Source organism: Hippocampus comes, unplaced genomic scaffold, assembly GCF_001891065.2.
Source record: "Hippocampus comes isolate QL1 unplaced genomic scaffold, H_comes_QL1_v1.1 scaffold176, whole genome shotgun sequence".
NCBI lineage: Eukaryota > Metazoa > Chordata > Actinopteri > Syngnathiformes > Syngnathidae > Hippocampus > Hippocampus comes.
In genome coordinates this window covers 1,475,984-1,497,190 of record NW_017805826.1, presented here as the reverse complement: position 1 = coordinate 1,497,190, position 21,207 = coordinate 1,475,984, and the positions used below count along the sequence as shown (strand labels likewise).

The window sequence follows — 21,207 nt, the reverse complement described above, 5'->3', positions numbered from 1 at the left end:
ATAGATGCCACTACGTTTGCATTTACTTTACTTTGACTAAAGATGCAGTAGACACATGACAAAAGGTGCATCCCAAGACTTTTGTCCACAGTGCATATACACTAAACAAAAATATAAATGTACCACTGTAGATTTGGCTTCCCTCTTTCATGGGCTCTAGTCAAAAATGTTTGACTTTTTTAACTCTTCATGAGTTCAGCTCATGAAAAATGGAAGCAAAAATAAAAACATATACAGTCAACGAACAGCCATTCACACTCACGCCTCAGCACAATTTAGTCTTTAATGAATTTAAACGGATTTTGGATGTTTTTGCAATGTGGAAGGATGCAGAAGAACCAAGAGAAAACCTCCAAAAGCGCGAGGATAACATCAAACAAAAAACTGCAAATGCAGCCATATAAAGTTCTGCTCTAAGCCAAAAAGATGAAGCCGTATTTTAAAAGATGCCAAAAGAACATCCAGCGACACGGAAAATAAATGATATGACTATCCATAAATATTTACAGGATCATATGTGTTAATCCCAATTTGGTACTTACACCAGCAAGTAATTCTTAAGTATTAAAGATATAAATCCGGATGAAGGCGAACATCAAACATCAATGAGAAAAGCTGAAAGCCACGGATTCAATTATGATCCATGTTGCGTTTATTTGGTGGGATCAAAACGTCCTGTTGAGGTTTGGATTCTTGGAAACATAAGACTTTTATTGAATCATTCTGCTGCCTTGTCGTGTTGAGACTCTAAAGAGTTGTGGTAAAGCGGTTTTATAAAGTAACTCGTACATAACTCTAAAGTCCTCTGTGCATGCTTAGTAACTCTTTTTAACAAAACACACCGAACGGTAGCAAACATATTCTCACCTTCTGGCTGTGGAGGTGTTTCACTGTCTGGGATAAAGGGATGGGGGGGACTGACCGGGTGCCGGGGTGATTGTGGTGAGTCTGGGTACTCGGGCCACTGGGGTATTTGAGGAGTTTGTGGGTCACTGGGATATTGAGGCTGGGAAGATGGCTGCTGAGGATATGTTGGGTTCTGCTCCTCCCAAGATAATCCGGTACTCTGAAGTTCGTCCTCGCCTAGCTGCCGCAGGGAAATCTGCACATCAGAACGGGAGTAGGTGTATCCGTGACCAGCCGGGCAGATCTCCTTGAAATGATCTGGAAAAGCAAAAACCATCAAGACATTGTCAATTCTTATGTAAGAAACTGAACCCAAACTGAGAGTGCTAACTCTTTGATGATTGTAATTGACAGTAATTGGCGCCTCAACTACAATGCATATGATTTGTTTGTCTCAACTCAATTTTTATTTATGGAGCACGTTAAAACGACCACCGCTGTATATAAAGTGCGGTACATGGAGCAAATATCATAAACAGTATACAACAATAAACAATAAAACAATCAATTAACAAAGACAGTAGAAATCACAAAAAGAGTAAAACTAAGATCAAGTCTGAGTCATGCTGAGGTAAAATCCAAAGAATACAAATGAGTTTAGAGACGAGTTTTAAAGATGGGCAGTGAGGGGGCAGGCTTGCCTAACGTTCAGTGGAAGGTCATACCAAAGAGAGGGACCAGCAACGGAAAAGAATCGATCCCCTCTGAGCCTCCGCTTAGTTCTTGGTACCTCGAATAATGTCTGAACTCTCGCCTGACTTGTGTGCGGGCGGTGTGGGTGTGAATGGTCGTTTGTTTCTATATGTGCCCTGCGACTGACTGGCGACCAGTTCAGGGTGTAGTTTGCCTTGCGCCCAAAATCAGCTGGCATAGGTTCCAGTGACTCTCCGCGATCCTGTTCAGGATAAGCGGTGTTGAAAATGGATGGATGGATGGACATCCAGGATCTGTCTGGATAAAACATGACAGATCCCCATATTGACACATCTTGCTAATGGCACATTTACCAGCTGATAGTTTTGACAAAAATTCATATGATACAAGGAGACCTCTTCATGTGTTTTAAGGTCACGGAAATATCCTCTTTATACAGGATTTTTCACTTCCTGGAATGCAACCAAATACAAAATTAACATTTTCCATTGTGGTCTTGAGACAGATTTTTTTTTTGTTGTTCTTGGACAATTGCACATTTATATTTATCCAGATATAATATTGCTTGTTCTTGGCTCCGTCTCTCATTGCCTCACTTTTTGGTACCGACTTGGACTGAACTCTTCAAAATCATGTGTGACGTCTTGACAGGCCTTGATTTTGACTCAGTGCCACCTTGCCCAATTATTATTCTCCAATTCCTTAAGGCTTAGTCTCTCCTTGGTCACAACTTCTCATAGTACAATATTTATTTTTGCCCTGCCTTGGTCTTTTCTTTAACCCTTCCATGCACCCTGTAACCTAATAACACGATAAGCTGTCCACTGTAGTAACCGCTGTAGCTGAAAGGGTTAATTCAGTCTCACAAAACGTGCTTCATGACTTTGTCTGAACTGCTCTAGTAGTCTTCTTCTCAGGCTCCAAACACTACCACAATAGACATTCAGGATACAACTGTGACTCATATTTCATCCTCAAATGCCATCTGTGTAATTGTGTTCATATGAGCTTTTCCATGGGCTCTGTTACAGTATAATGGTAGATGCAGGAGTCATTGACCAACAAAGGGTTTTGGAAAGAAATTTACATATTTGCATAGCCAAATAGCCTAGAGAATCGTGTACGAGCCGAGCAAACCTCAGAGATGGGGAATCCATTACAAGCGAAAAGTACAGTGTCCCCTATTTGACCTAAGAAAAGCAACCTCATGCCAAAAGAGTCTGGAAAAACAATGTACGTAATGACAGCTAAATATGGTGGAGGTAAAATCGGGAAACATGGATGTTAGAGGCAATCGACTGATGGAGGTGTGGATGAAAATTGGGCTTGATATGATCCGCAGCACATCGCAGGAGCTCAGTTGAAAGTTGGAATAAAAGTCGGCAGGATACTGTTACCTGTTCACAAGGAATCGGCCTGAGTGCTTTGCTGCGAACATGATTCAAACATGGTTTGACAAAGACTACAGAAAAGCCAGGATCTGAGGGATCAGAGGCTGTGGATCAGTCCTGGTCAAAACAGCACCATGGAAGTCGACGATATTTGATCTATGACGATCCTTATTAATCACTGGCAAGTCCATAAACTCATCCCATTCTCCCCCCTGTGGAACTTTGAATATCGGATTTGAATGAAAAAATCTTGACAGTTTCCCGTGTTTCTTTTGGCCAAGCTATTCATTTCTGTTCCTGAGTTTTGCCTGTCTGCGAGTGCGATTTCTCTCAGTGGACACGAGCGATAACCCAACAACTGACTCCCACTCTTGTGCAGCCTCCAAAATATGACAACTGTTATGCTTTGGTCTTTTTCCACTTCAAACAAATTTGGGGTATTGTGAACTCAATCGCAAAGCTGGCAGACAGGAGGGTTCTGACGGACTGACTGAGTCAATTCATCTGTCTTTGAGACGTCTTTCAAAAACACCGACAAACTTGACATGCGTTTACATGTAGCATTTTCCACCTACAAACAACAGCAACTGAACAAATATGTGTTCTGCAAGTCAAACTCAAGATGGAATGATGTGTTTGCAGATTGAGGACATGACCTTGTACGATATTTGAGTATTTGTATAGACATACATACCAGATCCGGGCAAAGGGCAGCGATCACACCCATCTCCCCAGGCTTTGCCCACACGGCTGCAGCAGCAGATCTGCTTGGTGATGTGTTGAGAAAGTGGCAGCGAACATGTGCCTGCTGATACTGATCTGTAGCAAAAGGCCTTCTGGTCTGAAACTGCCTTGTCAGCTGGGGAGATCACATAAACCGGTGTCAGAATACACCATTAGAATGCAAGTCACTCAAAAAAAAGCACGTGGAGATATCCTGTCATTGAAAAAAAAGAAAGGTTGAAGAAACAACCTGAGGACTATAACGTTTATTAATATAAATATTATAATAATATTTTCCAAGGAGGTCCACATATATGCATTTCTGTGACTCTTCCAGTCTCTGTATATCTCTTCAGAAATCTGCTGATGACACTTTAACCCTTTCGTCTACCCTGAAACCTGATGACATGGTAAGCTGTCCACTGTAGTAATCGCTGTCCCTGAAAGGCTTCAGCTCAGTGGGTGCTTGCCTCCGAGAACGTCTTTCTTTGAAGACTCAAATGTGGGCGAGGTATTCCTTTATCAATTGTTGGGTGTTGTCTTGATCTCATGATGTCAAAATATGAACAACATGATGGAGAGAATACTGTTAAAAATACCACTTCTATTTGACTAGGTATTGGTTGATCTGTGGATCAACACCTGTTAAATGTGATGTGGCGCACTTGACCATTTTGTAGTGATCCTGAAATTTCACCCCAAAGCCAAATATGCCTTATCTTTTGCAAGTTATGTACTTGACTCGCCTCATACTGCAAAAACAAAATGTGTTTTTTCTCTCTTAGCACATAGTAACGCTTTCTAAGTACATACATTCTGGATGTTTTTCTTTTTTTGTGCGGGTCCTACTGACATTCTCACACATACAAGTCTCTCTCCAACGAGCAGTCCAAAGTTTCCGATTTTCTGGGCTTTGAACTTGCTGTCGATCAATCCCCACGTGTACAAGCCTGACAAGCTGAGCTACTGCCGCCACCAATTTTAAAGAGCACAAGTGAATACTTACAGACGCAGTGGCTTCTGGCAGGGTCCAACATGAAACCAGGTTTACATGTGCACCTGTAGCTTCCTTTGGTGTTGAGACACTCCGCATTCTTGCAGATTCCTGGCAGCAGACACTCATTGATATCTGTGAAATATGCAACGTGTCAGCCTCGAAGCATTGTTTTCCTCTCACAGGGAGTGTTTGAACTGCAAACGATCTCCTCGAAAAGAAATATCAACATCACATTTCTTTTACATTGAGTATGCAAAGCTGTCATGCTGTAAGACCAACAATGATCTAAGTTTTGGGAATCGTTTACACATTGAAAGGTGACAAAATATTGCCAGCCGCTTGGAGGTGATGATGAATGAATGCTTTTAGTTACCCAACGGTATGAAATACAGGAGGAGCGATGACATGAAGAAAACACATGCGGAGGAATTGACCATGATATGACTGCAGAAGTCATTCATTTTGAAAGCAGGCAGAATTGGATTCATTAATTTACATCATCACCTTCTATCCTTGACACATCCCAGCATCTTCAGCTGGTTCAGGGAGGGCAGGGAGGCTGTTTTTTCAGGAATGGGGGAACTCAGCAAGCAGTGGAGTCCCACTGCAGCTCCAGAGGCAATAAAACAAGCTGGCCAGTTAAAGTGCCAGCCAGGAGCCAGGAGTCAGACACTTAAATTATTTTTTTTCCGTCTCAGCCATCGCAGTCCCACCGGACTGGGGCAAGTTGAAAATAATCAGAACATTATTAGGTCTTTTCTCACCTCCACCTCACATTTTTTAAATTCCAAATGAACTGCTCTTGTTTTGTTGTTTGTGTACTGCTTGGAAAAAGTGAGGAGGGAATGAATGCCTCTGTGTGAAATGAGCATCAGAGTGATATGCCTCGCTCATTCCTTTCATACCTGCAATGATATTATTGGGAGATGCAATGTTACCTTTTTTAATCTATTTTATCAAATATTCTTTCCACAAGGGACATCTGTAGGTTTCGTTTAAGCAGCAGGTTTTCTGGTCAGAGTTCAGGTCAGCATTGGGCTCAGCTTTCGTCACATGGGGTCTCTAATCCATGGTTTGGTTGAGTCCAAGATTAGCGCTATTGTTACAGTCTGCTGCTGGGTTGACTGGGATTGACGCTGACTTTCAATGACATGCTGCCATGATTTGCACTAATCGCAACATCATTTTTGATTTACAATGCGTGGTTGATCACCCCAACATTTCACAGTAAGAAGACAGATCTAACACCTAACTGATGGGGTCTTCCGACCTTACTAGTGTACTCCTAACTATTGTTAATAGGCACCTGGAGTATTACATAGCACCTCTGTAAAGGAAATTGGCGATTAACTGTTTTAGCCAGAGGCGGGATTATAAAGTTACTTAGGTGGTCTAAAACTAGACATACTTTATGGGGGCAAAAGTGCATCATTCGAGACAAAGCAAAAAGGGAATGTGCATTTTGACCACACCTTTAACGCAGTCTTTGATGTTAAGAATAATAATACAATAAATACGATTGTATTGTTTGATGTTTGAATTACAAAGATGTACAAATACTGGTACTTGTCAGATTACCAATTACTAAGACTCGATTATTAAAAAAAAATAAAATAAACAACAACAGAAAAAAAAAACAAAGTGTCAAATGTTTAGCGAAGCACATAGCGACATCATGTGTTATATAATACACTATATATCAACCCAAGAAAGTGCAACAGTAGTGGAGCTTTAAGGTCTAGGTTGGCAAGCTCGCCACCATTGAAAAAAGCTAAGATAAAATTTGGTGAAAATCTGTGTTTTTCCTCTTTGGCATTTGCAGCAAAGCCTCTGGGAATGAAGCACCAGCTGAAAGGGACATCAGATTTTCCATAAAATACAATTGGGGGACTAGCAGCTTGGCTGTTTTTGTAATTAAAGAAATAAGCAGCTGCAACGGAGGAACATCTTGAAACAATGGCAAAAGAAAAACATGAAAGTATTAAAGATACATTATTTTAGCTGGGTGACATTCTATTGAAAGACAAGGGTGCCTTGTCTACCCCCACAAAAAGTTTTATTTCATTCTATTTTTTTAAATGCCCCTCAATCAAACCCTGAGAGTCGTGGCCAATTAAGCAGGTCAGAAATTTAACTGGACAACTTGCACCTGCTTGAAGAGAAGCCAACAACTCTTTTTCTTCCAAGCAGCTCCGATCAATTTAGAACAACACGCTTCTTCTGTTTTAATTGCCAACTCAAACGTCTCCAACAGTTCAATATTTTGAAACATGTTTCCTGCATCATTCAGGTTTGTTGTCGTGTCCAACCTCAGATTTTACGGCAGTCATGTCAACGGTCATAATGCTGTGATGTCCACACATTCGACACTGTGTGTGGCTCTTTCGACATGACCTGCCAGACAGTTGGCAGCCAGCCCCCTCTGGGATGTTGTGATGAAGCGAAATACGCTGTTTTCTTTTCCAGGAGTGACTTGATGTTTTTTTTTTGTTTTTTTTTAACAGATGGATGGACAAGCTAGCAAGTCACATCGCATCTCCTCTACCACCGGTGTGGGCCAGACCAGCACACAATTCTACATACTTAAAGATACCCATTGAACCCAATCAAAGCCTGCTGGAGAAAGGCTAATTGTGGTCTTGACCTGTACGCCACAGGGAGCGTACACACAGCAAGAAAAACTTGAGTGAAGTCCTCAGGGGTCCGCGTATGTAGAAAACATATGGACTTTTATCCCACACAGAACACACTGTAGCACTTCTACATAAAAAACTTGATTCTTACCTTGGCAGTGAGTCATATTCATTCTTTTATATCCAGCAGGACATTCCACTTGTCCATTTGCAATCACTGCATAAGCTGCAGAGAGAATAGAGACGACAATGTTTGAGGGATACGAAAACACTCTGCAACACAAAGCGTTGCATTCATCACAGTGGTAGACAGGGAGCTCGTGGTAGGAGAGGAACATATAACTTACAGATGTGAGCATTTTGGCAACAGAAAAATGAGGGGACCTACAGCTGGGCCGCATGGAACCTCAAGAGTGAAGGGATGCTAATGGATCCCCATTAAACTTTTTCGAAATTATAAGACAGCACTGCCATCCACCAGCGTGTTGCAATAACACTCTACGTCATCTATAATCATATTACCTATAATTCTCGGCATTGGTGTGGGATATGTGAAGAACGTGCTCACTTATAAACGGGTTGAACCTGTGACAACAATCACCTTGAACACGAACCACGATGCAAATGTCGTTCAATGAAAGACACACCAACAATGGAGACAAATAAATGGCAAGCAGTAAGGTGATTTGGATTGTGTTGGGAAAACGTTCAATGTTTTTTTTATCTTGTGTGTGTATTTGAAAGTCAAGAGAGCCCTGCAGTAAATAAATCAGCGCTACGCTTCATGCCCCAGTGCGGCCATATTGTCAGTGACAGACGCCTGAAAAACATCAGGTCATTAGTCACTCGGCACCGGGTTAAGCCTCAGGATGCACCATTAAATGTACAGGTCAACGTGGTCATTCATGTGGCAAAAGCTAAAAGTCACACCGTGCGTGTGCGTGTGTGTGTGTCTGTGCGCTAGATCGCCAACACATTAAAGCAATTACGGAAGAACGTCTTTTATCTTGCTTTTGAGTCATGCAACATGAGTCACGATGCTGCATGCTTCTTCCAAAGTAACCATTATGTAATTCTGTCCTTCTTGTCATCGGTGTCGGATCCAAACTCTGGCAGTCATATTCGTGAATCCAGGAGTAGGCACATCAATTTTGAAAACAAAAGAAGCTATTTTACTTGAATAATTGAATAAATACATCTGCGAGACCATATATATATATAAATTTTGAAGGAGTAATTATGGCGGATGGTTGCTCGTCTATGTGTGCCCTGCGATTGGCTGGCAACCAGTTCAGGGTTTCCTCAGCCTACTGCCCGAAGACAGCTGGGATAGGCTCCAGAACGCCCCACGACCCTTGTGAGGATAAGCAGATCGGAAAATGGATGGATATACACAGACAGACAGAGAGAGAGAGAGAGAGAGAGAGAGAGAGGGAGAGAGAGAGAGAGAGCCCAAAAGACAGGAGAGAGAGAGAGAGAGAGAGAGAGAGAGAGGGTGTACCCAACTTCTCGCCCAAAAGACAGCTGGGATATGACTCCAGCACATCTGTGTTCAAAGCCCAATTCAAAGAATGTAAGAATGTCCATGTAATCACGTAGTAGTATATAGCTCTGACCTGAGCTCTCTGCAGCCATGAACCTTTTTCCACGTGAGCTTATGTATTCAAATACAAGCAAAGGGAAGAGTGAGCGATGATGAAAGTAAGAAGGGCAGACTTGTCAGGGTGACTCAAAACCAGTGACAAATGACGAGCGCGAATCAAACGTTCATTGGAGTCCAACGTTGTCAAGATCGAACAAAGCAAGACCGTCGAAGTCCCGAGTCCAAGACATTTTGATGGTATTTTTCAATGTGAGGGGACTCGGCCACTGCAAGTTCTTGCATCAGGGCCAGAAGATTAATCAGCACATCGACAAAGACATCCTGCAGCGTTTGCTTCGTTCAGTGCGCGGGAAGGGGTTAGAGATGTGGTGGGACAACTTGTGGCTGCTTCACCGTGACAACGTGGCTGCTCATAAGGCCCAGAGCATCCAACAGTCAAGACAAAACTACAATGTTTTGGCCATCGGCTCCAACTTGTAATTGGCGAGTAAATAGTAAAATAGTAAAATAGTCATCTTTTATTTTTAATCAACAATGGTATATATAACTAAGACCGCATCTCATGATTTGCCTCATGCATATAAAAAAAGGGAGCATTTTGTGATTTTTTTTTTATACAATTCAAAACTATGAATATTTCATGATTTTATTCATGCTGAAAATGAAACATTACAGCATTGTCATTTTATGCACCAGAGCTGAAATTAACATTCATGTAGTGATTAATCAGAGGAATCAGAATATCAAGACGAATATCATGCATTGCAAAATATGGCCTAAGAATATTGAGACATTGGTTTTACGCCATATTATGCACCCCTAGTTTGTATTTAAAATCTTTTTTTCTGACATATTGTATGCAGGAAGAATACAGTTGAGTTGAGTGATCACAATTTTTTTTTCATATTAGGTCTTTATTCATTTATACTATGACAGTTCCCGTTTCATAATAATGACATTATTTTTCCACATCATATCATTCAAGCATAGGTATACATTTGGTCGCATTTGAAAGGGTTTGGGGGATTTTCTTTAGAATGGCATTTGTTTTCATTAGAACCATATTTTATATCAAGTGTCAATAGCTTAATCAGATATACATATATATGTTCAGCACATAATGAATGCCCTCGCCCATCAAATTTGCCTCAATGTCAAGAATGCAGGCCCAAGCATCCGCAAACCAGATGTTTGATGTTCGCCGTGCTCAGCAGCTCTGGGCATGATGTGACTTTTATCTGGATTGTGACTGTCGACAAACAAGGCCAGACGCGATCCTCTGATCTTGCACGGTGCAGGCTCAGGCAACTACGATCAGCCTCCTTCTGCCATCACAGATTAGAAGAGACAGCCTGCACGCCATTGGGATGTGTTTGTTAATTTGCTTCAACGGGTGACAAATTAGTTGCTGTTAACAATCAGACCCTGAGGAATCAATGTTCCACACTTTGCAACGGAACACTCCAATGCCATTCAGGCTAAATCCACAATGACTCAATCATGGATTGGCCATGAATTCTATGTTCTCTTTAATCAGCTTCTTGGATTTTACAAAGATATTTTGGTGCGTCCCCTTTTGAGGAAACAGTTTGAGGAAAGTTCTTCTCTGAATCACCCAAAACCCTAACGAGCATAAACCCCATCAACAAGCTTTTAAACGATCTATGAAAAGAGATTGTAAAACACACTTTCTCGTAGGTTACCTCAGAAATCCAGATTAAATTGGACAGTATACAACTCCTCTTCGTTCTTTGGTTTAATTCATTGATGGTGTTATTTCCATCTGCGTTTATTCTGTAAAAAAAAATTGTGTGCAGAAATGTCTTTCCCGTTGTGCCAAGTAATCAAAACCGGTCATGTATAATTAACAGTAACTTTTGTTCTTACTTTTGCAATGAAGTTAAAGAGTTCAATCAGTATTCACTATTTCTGTTTACACAGACGCCACACCGAAATTACACCTCTGATCCTATTTAGGGAACCAGGGAATTAGTTAGTGGAGTTCAAGCCGACATGTGTCAGTATCTTTCACACTAAACAGTGACAGGAAAAAGTCGGCTTTGGCAGACGTTGTGAAAGAATTTGCAGCAAGTCTTTCCAGAAGAGTGGAAGTTGTTGAGGAGGGAGCGGCCATTTTTTTTAGTTCCCCAGTGATTTATTCCATGAAGTCCAATCAGGACAACACCCAAATCAGTCATGAATCTGTGCCACTTTCCCAGGAGTGTCTGGAATGTGCCACATGGAAGCTTTCAGGGAATGAGAAATGTTTTGATCCTGCTGTGACCCAGTGGACCAAGCAGGTTCAGCGTACCTGAAGGTTCGATAGAGCAGAAGTGGGTCAGTACGAAAGGGGGCATGTAAAAACGTGGGGGACTGTATCAGAGTGACGCCCGCACTCCTGTCTGCCCACCTCATCATGTTCCTCCACACCAGCCTAATCCGCCTGCAAAGTTTCTGCGTAATGAGCTGTTGTGGCAGGGTGCTGGGCATGCCCTCCTGCAGAGACAGGATCAGGGAAAGTCTGGCTTGAGTGACAGCAGGGCGCACATGCCAAGGGAAACCCAGTGGGAGAGGTCTGTCTCAATAAAGCTTATTAACACAAAGGAGAATATCTCATCCAGGAACAACTTTGACACGTATCTGAAATGGTCATGAACATGAACCTGTGGGCGTTGCATCAAGAAGCGTTTGGTTCAGTTCAGTGGGTTCATTTCGACATTATGATTGCTTCAAAGGTGCAAGTGCTCTCGAAAGCCCCGAAAATCCAGCTTGTGAACATCTGCATGCAGTCCCTAACAAAGCTTCCCGTAATGCTTTGGACATATTGGAGTGTAGTAGCTCATTGTTTAGAGTTGTGTAAAGTTGCGTCTAATGCTGCAAAAATAAGGCCAAGTTGTTTCTGGTGCCGTACACAAATCTAAGGGCTACCTTGTTTTCGGATCATTTAATGATGCGTGCTGTCTCATGCTGGCTCCTACGATCATTTGAGTAGAAAATGTCTGTGTAGAGTTTCACAGGCAGCGACTTGCAAGAGTGAGCTCAAGCTGTGCATCATTAGTGTCGCCCTTGGTTACAATGAGTTTCGGCGCAGACTGGTCTGTATCCACTGAACGTACAGAGAAACACGTCCAATTGTTGTCCATCCATTTAGCCCTGATTAACAAAAGACTTTGTCACCCCTCACTAATTTTGTCTGTCTCCATTCAATTGTGTTGTGAATACCACTGGCAACTGTTGAATAATATTTGGTTGAATCCCTGACTTGTGTGGTGTAATTCAAATCCCTTGGGGGTTCCTGATTGGTGGTTCGGTCCTAAATCTGTTCAAAGTCTGCTGTTCGGATCAAGGAAGACCCTACTGAGGATATGCAAAGGGAAAGACGGCTTATGCAAAATACAAGTAAACACTGAAGGCAAAGGGGCTGAGAGAGGAGAATGATTTTATGCTCAGATGGGTACTTTAGCTGTCCTAAAATCGTCCTTCAATTCAGTCTTTCTGCAGGACCACCATGCCTAGAATGTGTTCTTGTGGGTCAATGATTGTCTCTGGGTACGTCTCTGTGTATCTGTCTGGAGAGCATACTTATCCTCTAGTTCCGAATACCTGTGACCATGTTGGACGGAGGAAGAAGAAAGTAAAGGAAGGTCAAATGGAGGAGGTCTACCCATCTATTCCACCGAAGGCCACTTTATAGGAAAACAACCAACATCTCGGCCAAGACCTCCCCAGGACTCTTTTCCAGTAATTTGCTTTCTGACATGCTACCATGGAACAAACCGATGGTACACAAAGAAAACTAGGGGCCTACACCAAACTAATCCATGAATGGATTAAATCTTTTTACTCTGAGAGATGCCAAAGCCATCTCCGCCTGACCTTGGAGTCAACATTTGATTGGAGGGAACAGCTCGAAGGGAAGCTGTTTGCTTTTAAAGGCAAATGTCTCCTTGGCACGCGTCAAGTTTGCCATTCAATTCTGTATAACAGAGCTCTTGAATATAATAGGTCCCTGCTTCCCTTGCAGGCTAATCTTAAAACTACAATACTGATCAGTTTGGAATTTTATGACATTTAATACCAAAATTCTCCAGTTGATACAGGCATAACCGGCACAAGATGCCACGTGCAATGATTATTTGCTTTGCTGCTTTCCATCATGTTTCCTTACATACAGTATGTGCCATATTTTACCATACAGAGATAACCCATGGGATATATTTCCCCAAAATAACGACTGCTGTAGGGGTTTTCATACATCTTAAGTAAAAAGCAGGTTCCAAGCATTTAGTTTGACAATTTAGCTCAGAGGCCTAATTTTGATGGGTGTGCAGTCCGCATCAAACACACATTCAAAACAGACCTACATTCCTCCCTAATCTCCTATTCACTGTGGCGCATTAACCACCTGGGATGGCTCCAAAGGAAGACATGCCAGGGTAAATTCCTAATAAAAATCTGCTCAACATTGCATGTATCCAATTACGAAATGCAACACCAGTTTGAAAATGTATCAACGTCTAACTAAGGCTTTATTTCTCGTTGTGGTTAAGACTCACAGAGCTCACAGAGCTCTAAAATAACCACATTGCTCCATACAGCTGATAGATTCCATCGGTATAAGCATGATGCATTAACAAGTCAATGATAACGAATCAAACACTCTAAACGTGATTTGAGGTATCATTAAATCTTAATTGGAAGCTTCTGTGGAGGAGCTCTGGGGCATCTGTTTCCTTCTTGCCTTCCTCCCAGACAAAGATGTAGCACCTCTGGTTTTCGTTGGCCATTTACAAGTGTTTGTGTTTGATCAAAGCAAATAAAAAGCAGTCCCATACACAAACTTTGGCCCTTTCCATGGATGTGAGAAAACGTGTCTGAGGATCTAATGGGAGAAGAGGGTGGTCAAAGCAAATGAAAAGCAGTTCCAAACACAAACTTTGGCCCCTTCCATGAACGTTATAACACATGTCTGCGGAGCTGATGGGAGAAGAGGGTGGGATGAATTCACATAGAAGGATGTAGATCTTGGCTCCCTCCGTCCTCAAATTTATACTCAATCTTACGTCATGTGAGTGGTACATCAGTGGGCACTTTCTGTCATTGTGTGAGGCTGAGTGAGGAGGAAGTGAAGCAGCCAGGCAACTCCCAAGGCTGGACAGTGGTGAGTTTAACGGAAGGGCAGGGCAAAGTCAGGCGATGACACCGCAAAGACCTGGTTGGCCCAGGGGGGTACAGCGAACCAAGGCTCATGTGGGCGTGGTTCCATGGGATTTAACATCATCTCATACGTGGGAGAGTCTCAAACAGGGAAGCTGCCCAGCATTGACAGATTAAGAAAAAAAATGGATTGTGGAATTCCAATAGCTGTTGAATACAGAATGAAAGGCACGCCTGCCAAGAGTCATGCTCACACTCGACACACAAAGGCAGAGCAAAAGTTTGCCGAGGGAACTTGATACGAATTTATTAAATACATAAATAAATAAATAAAAATAAAGACATTCCTATATAACCCTTAGCATTGCAACACAATCCTGTCTCTGAACTTTTAAAGGTTTCATTTTCTCTTGTGGGTTTATGCAACCTATGCACTCAAATATCGTTGCTTCATATTCACCCTTTGCTTGACCATTCTCATGTTAACATTTTCTGTCTCCTGACATCAAAATTGATAAGTAACAATTTTGTCGGCCCAGGGAAAGCTTTTCTCCAATCCACCTCCTCAACCAGTCCAGGGGGAAGGTCCTGATTGTCTGGTTGATATGGATGTTATCATAAGCCTGCAATCCTTAATATGAATTTATTAAACGCTCCTGCAGTGCATTGGTATCCACGCACACTACCATTCAGCCCGTGCAGTCTTGGGAGTAATGCATTACAAATGTGAGGTAAAGCATATTAAAGATTTATTATTATTATTTATTTATTTTTATTTTTTTAATGTTTTCGTCATTACGACCTAAAAAGCAATGCAATTGAATCATGTAGCGACAGGACGTCTTTTCTCCAGGCATGTCCACTTTTTGGAAACATTTGATGTGCTGCTTACAGAATTCTATTAACCCAGTACTTAGGTATTGTCGCACTTCACTATAGTTTCTCTCAGTCCCGCCTATCATACTGTAAATGAACTGTCATTGGCACGCTCTTTCACCTTGCACAATCATCGGGGCCATCCACATGTCCATCATTATAGCAGGACCACTGATTGGTCGTGATGTCACTCATCCTTAACTACTAACAGGCACTAATTAGGTAGGTCAGTCATAGGTGCAAAAATCTATTCATTTTCTGTTGTTCTGACATTGTTGTTTTGTTGAAGTCTACCCATCCATCCATCCATAGTCTTCCACATATTTAGGAGGGGGCTGCAACTTTAGCGCTCCAGACTTCCCTTTCCCCAGCCATATTGTCCAACTCTTCCGCAGAAATCCCGAGATGTCCCCAGGCCAGCCGGGAGACAGAGTGACTCCAGTCTGCTTCAGTTATAGACACAGAGAGACAGAAATAGATTGATGAATCTATCTCTCGATCTCATTCTTAGTTCTTCCCTCACTCGTGAACAAGACCCCAAGATACTTGAACTTCTCCACTCCCATCCCTGACCCAACCCTGACTCTCCCCTTTTCTGACTGGGGACCAAGTGCTCAGATATGGAAATGCTAATTCTCATCTCAACCACTTCACACTTGGCCACGGACTGCTCCAGAGTTGAAGATCATGGCTTGATGGAGCGATCCGAACCACATTATCTGCAAAAGGCTGAGACGCAATACTGAGGGCACCTAACCGGACCCCTCCAACATCTCAGCTGTGCCAGCAAATTCTGTCCATAAAGCTTCTGAGCAAAATTGGTGACAAAGCGTAGACTTGGAGGATTCACATCCTGCAAACAAATCTTCTTTACTGCTGACCAAACTCTGACACCAGTCACACAGGGACTGATCTGATGGTGGTTCTGGTTCCCCTACTCCCGAGGCACGCTCCACAGAACTCCCAGATTGGACGATGTCAGATTTTCAAATGGAAACTGTGCATTAGCACATAGTAAACAGGACACACAGGAGACTCCTAAAATGCAAGATGACTCTCTCCAAATCGCAAACTGACAACTGACCCTCTCACAGTGAAACAGAACAAAAGAGCAACAACATTTTTCAGGGGCCATTTTCCCCTGGTTCCATATCACTCCTGTCAAACACAGGCCATGGTGGGAGGAACGCAGCTTAAAGATCTAGCCAAGTGTCAAAAGTGAGCACAATAACACTCTGGAATTCAAAGCACTTCTCTTATTAAAGCTTCCTCCAAGACTGGAGGGACAGCGAATATGACTTCACTCCCCCCCCCTCTTTCTTTTTTCCTTCCACTTCCTTCACAGCACGCGTGTGACCTGCGTCCCAGGCTTACAGTATACCACAAACATGACGAAGAGGAGCATGCGTTTGTGCTTCTTGTCGGAACTTCAAAGGACCACAGGAGAACATCTGGGAGCTCAGGGAAGAGTGCTGCCCCGAGAGGAGCAGGATACGAGAAAAGAATAGATCTATGATGGATGGAGGAGATGCAGAGGGATGATGTCTGCTTCTGATTAAGGCCTGGTTATATATTAAACACAGCTTGGGGACTTTGACAGCCAACTGACATTTGTGGCTTTGGCTGCAATACAATTGAGAAGAAAGACAAGAACATATATATAAAAAAACGTGCCGCTATTGCTGCTTTCCACCAAGCTTTGCTTGCTTAGGTCCCCCTGGGCCAATGCGGGTACACAATCAAGCCCCACCCTGCCCAAATAACACACAGGACTGTCAGGTCGAGTAAGAGTCTCAGTGTACAGTGAGAGGTGTCACCACCCACCCAGCTTGTCAGCATGCAACCAGCTTGCTGCTTTTTCTCAAACCTACCGCAGCTTGGGTTGGAAAGTAGCTGAATTACGCCTGTTCATTTCTTCAACGACTGCTTCCTTATGCCCCCTGGGTGGGTGGTGCTTGCTCCAGACTCTCATCTTCATGCTTTCATATGGTTCCCAAGTTTTGGTTTTTATGGAAGCAAAAATAAAACACTTAATTTTGTACTCCTCTGGGGATAGTCACGTTATGCGGTCATTTCGTACAGCTAATGACGACTGACTGCGGTACTTATCCTCCCTCCCCAGTCCACAGTGGTGTTTAGGTCGGTGATAAATGCTCTAAATATCCACCAGTTAGAAACAACTGCAGTTGAAAATTAGAACGGTTGCCACTGACCAAAAAGGCAGCACGAAACAAAAAACCCGGATGTGAAGCTCCACTTAAATAAGAAGAAGGGCCTAAATGTGGTTCGTGGTTTTGGGTGATTGATTGTGCAAGACAAAATCTGAATATGACGAACGTAATAAAGCTACAAACAAATGCAAATGCACGGTCGGAAATGTTCCACTTGGCATCGATCCAACTGTTTATCATTCATACAGTATGCGTCAACAGTTGTTTATCAGTTTCCATTAATGTCTGCAACAGTTTTCAATGATCTGATTGGATGGATCGGAATCCAACGAAATATTGGTTATGGGTTATGCATCCATCCATTTTGGCTTGTCCCCATAAGGGTCGTGACTGAGGTGAGGGCTACTGCAAGCTGACGATGGGTGAAAAACAGGACACACCCTGGACTGGTCACCAGTCAATTACAGTGGTTATGGTTTAGTCAAAGGAAAATATGCAAAAAATCGGTGGAAACGTGTGAAATGAACACTACATGGAATAAAGACAGCAATACAAGCGACTCACCCTTCCATCTGTGTGGTCTTGTTTTCTTTGAGACATTACAGCTGGTAAAAATAGCTCCATATAAACACAAATGTAGCGAATGTGTGTAAGCCAGCAGATGAAAGTTAAGTGAGCATCACAGCTATGGCATTCATCTGTTTGTGTAATGTGACCGTTCAATCCAGTTGCTGACATCTCACTGAAAAGACAACTATCCACGTAGTGTATTTACTGGTTATCAGTCAAGCAGATGATTCTGAAGTCAGCAAAGGATGGAGTAAATGATCAAAATTGGAAAATTGATCTATGGTAAAGCTCAATTACTGCTGGTCAGTGGTGGCTCACCTGGTTTGGTTGGACACTTATGGCACTTGTCGAGACCCCAGGAGGCTCCCACGCTTCCACAGCAATCATCCTGTTTGGTTAGGCCTGGCAGAGGCTTACCACACTGCAAAAACACACATCTGTGATAAATAAGTGTCCCTGCAAAATTGTAGGTGCTTGTCCATGAATCCGCAGAGGCAGAGAAAATTGGAAGACATTAGCTTTTTGGAGGACTGGTTTCAGTAACTATCAACTATCAACCTCCTGGCATTTGGATCATGGACATTTGGCTAATAAGGAGAAATTCCTTGCAGAACCGAGTGGATTGTGGCCAGTAGAGATTTATAAAACTCAAGTGAAAACACAGAAAACATTGTTTTGCAGAACACCAAATGGCTAAACTGGGAAGAGAAGTGAGGACAACCGTGCAAAATGGGGAGCTGTAATCTAATACACACAAACATTCGTGTAAGGCTGGAGCCGCACCTCCAATGTGACTAACTATGGACTAAAGTATTACTATACTATGACTATTTAGTAGGAAATCAAACCATAATCATTAAAGTTAAACACAGTTCATAGCGTAACGCTGGTTTACTTCGAAATTGTTTTTTTTTTGTTTGTTTTTTAAATACAACTAATTGAAACAGAATTTTTGGCTGTCATATCTTAAAGATATGAATTCCCTTTTAAGTCACAATTGGCTAAGTCACTGCAGTGAACATGTTAAAAAAAAATGAACCACTGTGTGTTAAAGAAGAGGGCATAATCAAAGTTGTATGTAACATACAAATGGCATCACATTTTTTTTTAATTTATTTTTTTATATTAACCATCAAATTAAAGCTTAACCTTAAAGTTTAACCACTGTTCAATGTAGCTAGCTAGCATGGCACCAACTTACTCTCAATCTAAACCAGCCTCAGTATGTAATGCTGGTTTGGTCAGCAACAGAGTTCAAATGGACTCAGTAGGGAACTACTGTATTTAATGTATGTGTATGAAATATAGCGCATATGATTGATCTTTTAAGGGAGAGCTGGGTTTTTTTTTTTCTTACAGGTGTGTGAGATAATTGAGATATGCCATCGACTACTGTAGGAACCTCTATTTGAAGAAATTTGGTCGTCGGTTTTCTCCTCAATAAAGTGTATTCCCTTTTGTATGAAATCCAACTAAGCTGCACTGTTTTGCTCCACCTGTAATCTTAAACACTAACAGCTAAAACTACCGCACTGCTTCAATTACGGTGCATTGAGAGGCTTATCCATGGCTTCCTGCAATTGCCACAAAAGACATTATTGTATTCTATTGCTTGCGACTCATACCATCTGAGCCTCGCTTGGAAAGAGAGCATTCTGAGCCAAGAGTTAGTCCTCCAAATGCATCCTAAGTGAAAACATGCCCAGAGCGAAGAAGTGACGCAACACTACATTGACCATTGTGGTCAGGCTTTATCAGTCCTGAAGATGACATGTAGCATAAAAACAGGCCAACATTGACAGAGAAAGCAATGGGAAGATAATGTGGCACAACACAATTATGGTTCTAAGACCAACAAGAGACCACAGTGCATCAGATGGTGTTAATAATACCTGTCCGTCAACTGTATCCTGGAAGCATCTTCCCACATGTCCGTTCTGACGGTGGTGTGTTCTGGCATGGCCGTCCATTCTGGTGTATACGTGTCTGCCGTCATGCTCGACAGCGGGCTCGTGGCTGTTGCCAGGCTGAGAGCGCTGCTGGACAGAGTGAGCCCCTTCAGTGGTGGGCAACCTCTGACCGGGTTGGACCCGAGCCACTTGGTGGATCCGGACCTCGGCCTCCGGTGGGTGCTGGATGTGGACCTTGACCAAGGATGGGTGAAGTGAGACTGGAAGAGAAAGATGCTAACTTATATGCAACTCACGAAAAGCTAGGGCTATTCGTTTTTTGGGTGATATTTTAGGATGAAGCTAAAATGCATTGGTTCCTCTATAGGTTAACATCATTTGACCTTCTAAATGGAAAATTGGAACCCGGTACAATAAAAAGATGCAGATTTTTTTTTTCTATTTCCAATGTTTGATTATCAACTCAAGGATTCACCATGGAAATGGGGTGTGAGAGCCCTTTGATTTAGTGCTCGCAGCTTTCTCATTTAATTCTCATGCAAGTATCACCAAAAGCCAAATGATGCAACTTTTATACTGCATAAAGACTCTTAATTAAAGAATATAATCAATTGACACAACCTTACAAATCTTTTTTCAGTTCTGTTTTTATCCACCTAATCTCCAAGTAGTGGGCAATTCCAGGCAACAAAAACTATTGATACTATTAAAAAATAAACACCGTGTTTTGGATTAGAAGGTTTAAATCCAACTTAATAGGCCAAAGACAAATTTGAAAGATGGGAGAGTATGTTGCAATGTGAAGAAAGAGTGATTTTTATCCTTTGAACTTGAGGGGAACGATCTTTGGGGAGTTTCAGGGCATTTTCCCAGAATCCATGATCATGAATCAAAATGTGACATAAGAAGTCGACCTTACTAAGAGCACTTGAACAACAAACTTGCCTCTGTGTATTTCTCACAAGAATGATCTATTTGTGCGTGTTTTCACACAATTTCATAGCCACTGGAATCATACATTTCAATTTTTATTGACATTCCCTGAAATTCAAAACGGATGCCGGCACAACTGACAAGCTTTGACATTCCCTGATTCGGATCTTCTGCTTCGAAGAAATAAAACAGCAAAACCAAGACAATTGGAAATGTTTTGTCCTGTGATGGGAAACAATGGCCTCAAAGCCAAACATTTCCGTAAGATCTCAAGTGGGGAATTCAAGGACAACAGATGCACAGATCCATGTGGCTGCAATGCAGAAGCTGCCTTTCCCTTGGCTCCAGAAGTGTGGTGCAGTTACCTTGTTGATTGGACAACGGTAGAGTGTACGTGGAGTGGGAAGGAGATTTGTGTCCAGAGTTTCTGGAGTCCTTGTGAGTGCTGGGCTTCGCGTGAGGCTGAGCTGGCAAGTGGCAAAACTTCCCAGTTGAGTTGGTTGGACACCAACATTGGTCCCTGCCAATGCAACGGCCTCCATTGAGACAGGGGATCTGACAAAAGACTGCAGGGAAGAAAACGAGGGGGGAAGGTAGAGGTCGGGTTTCAATTATACGCGTAGTTTCTACAAGGTACAATACAAGGAGAAACTGTTTATCAAAGAAAAAAAAAGAAAGTGGTC

General features: G+C 42.3%; 1 protein-coding gene across 1 annotated transcript in view; it reads right to left on the bottom strand.

Annotated features, from left to right (window-relative positions):
* The window catches only part of LOC109526135 (latent-transforming growth factor beta-binding protein 1), a 110,070-nt gene that overhangs the window by 36,772 nt on the left and 52,091 nt on the right, over positions 1-21,207 (bottom strand). Inside the window, exons 6-12 of the mRNA XM_019887213.1 lie at positions 20,890-21,090; positions 19,574-19,851; positions 18,000-18,102; positions 7,456-7,530; positions 4,681-4,803; positions 3,646-3,810; positions 868-1,164 (exon numbers count right to left, since the gene is read on the bottom strand). Coding sequence (XP_019742772.1) covers positions 868-1,164; positions 3,646-3,810; positions 4,681-4,803; positions 7,456-7,530; positions 18,000-18,102; positions 19,574-19,851; positions 20,890-21,090 — 1,242 coding nt within the window. The remainder of the gene's footprint in view (positions 1-867; positions 1,165-3,645; positions 3,811-4,680; positions 4,804-7,455; positions 7,531-17,999; positions 18,103-19,573; positions 19,852-20,889; positions 21,091-21,207) is intronic.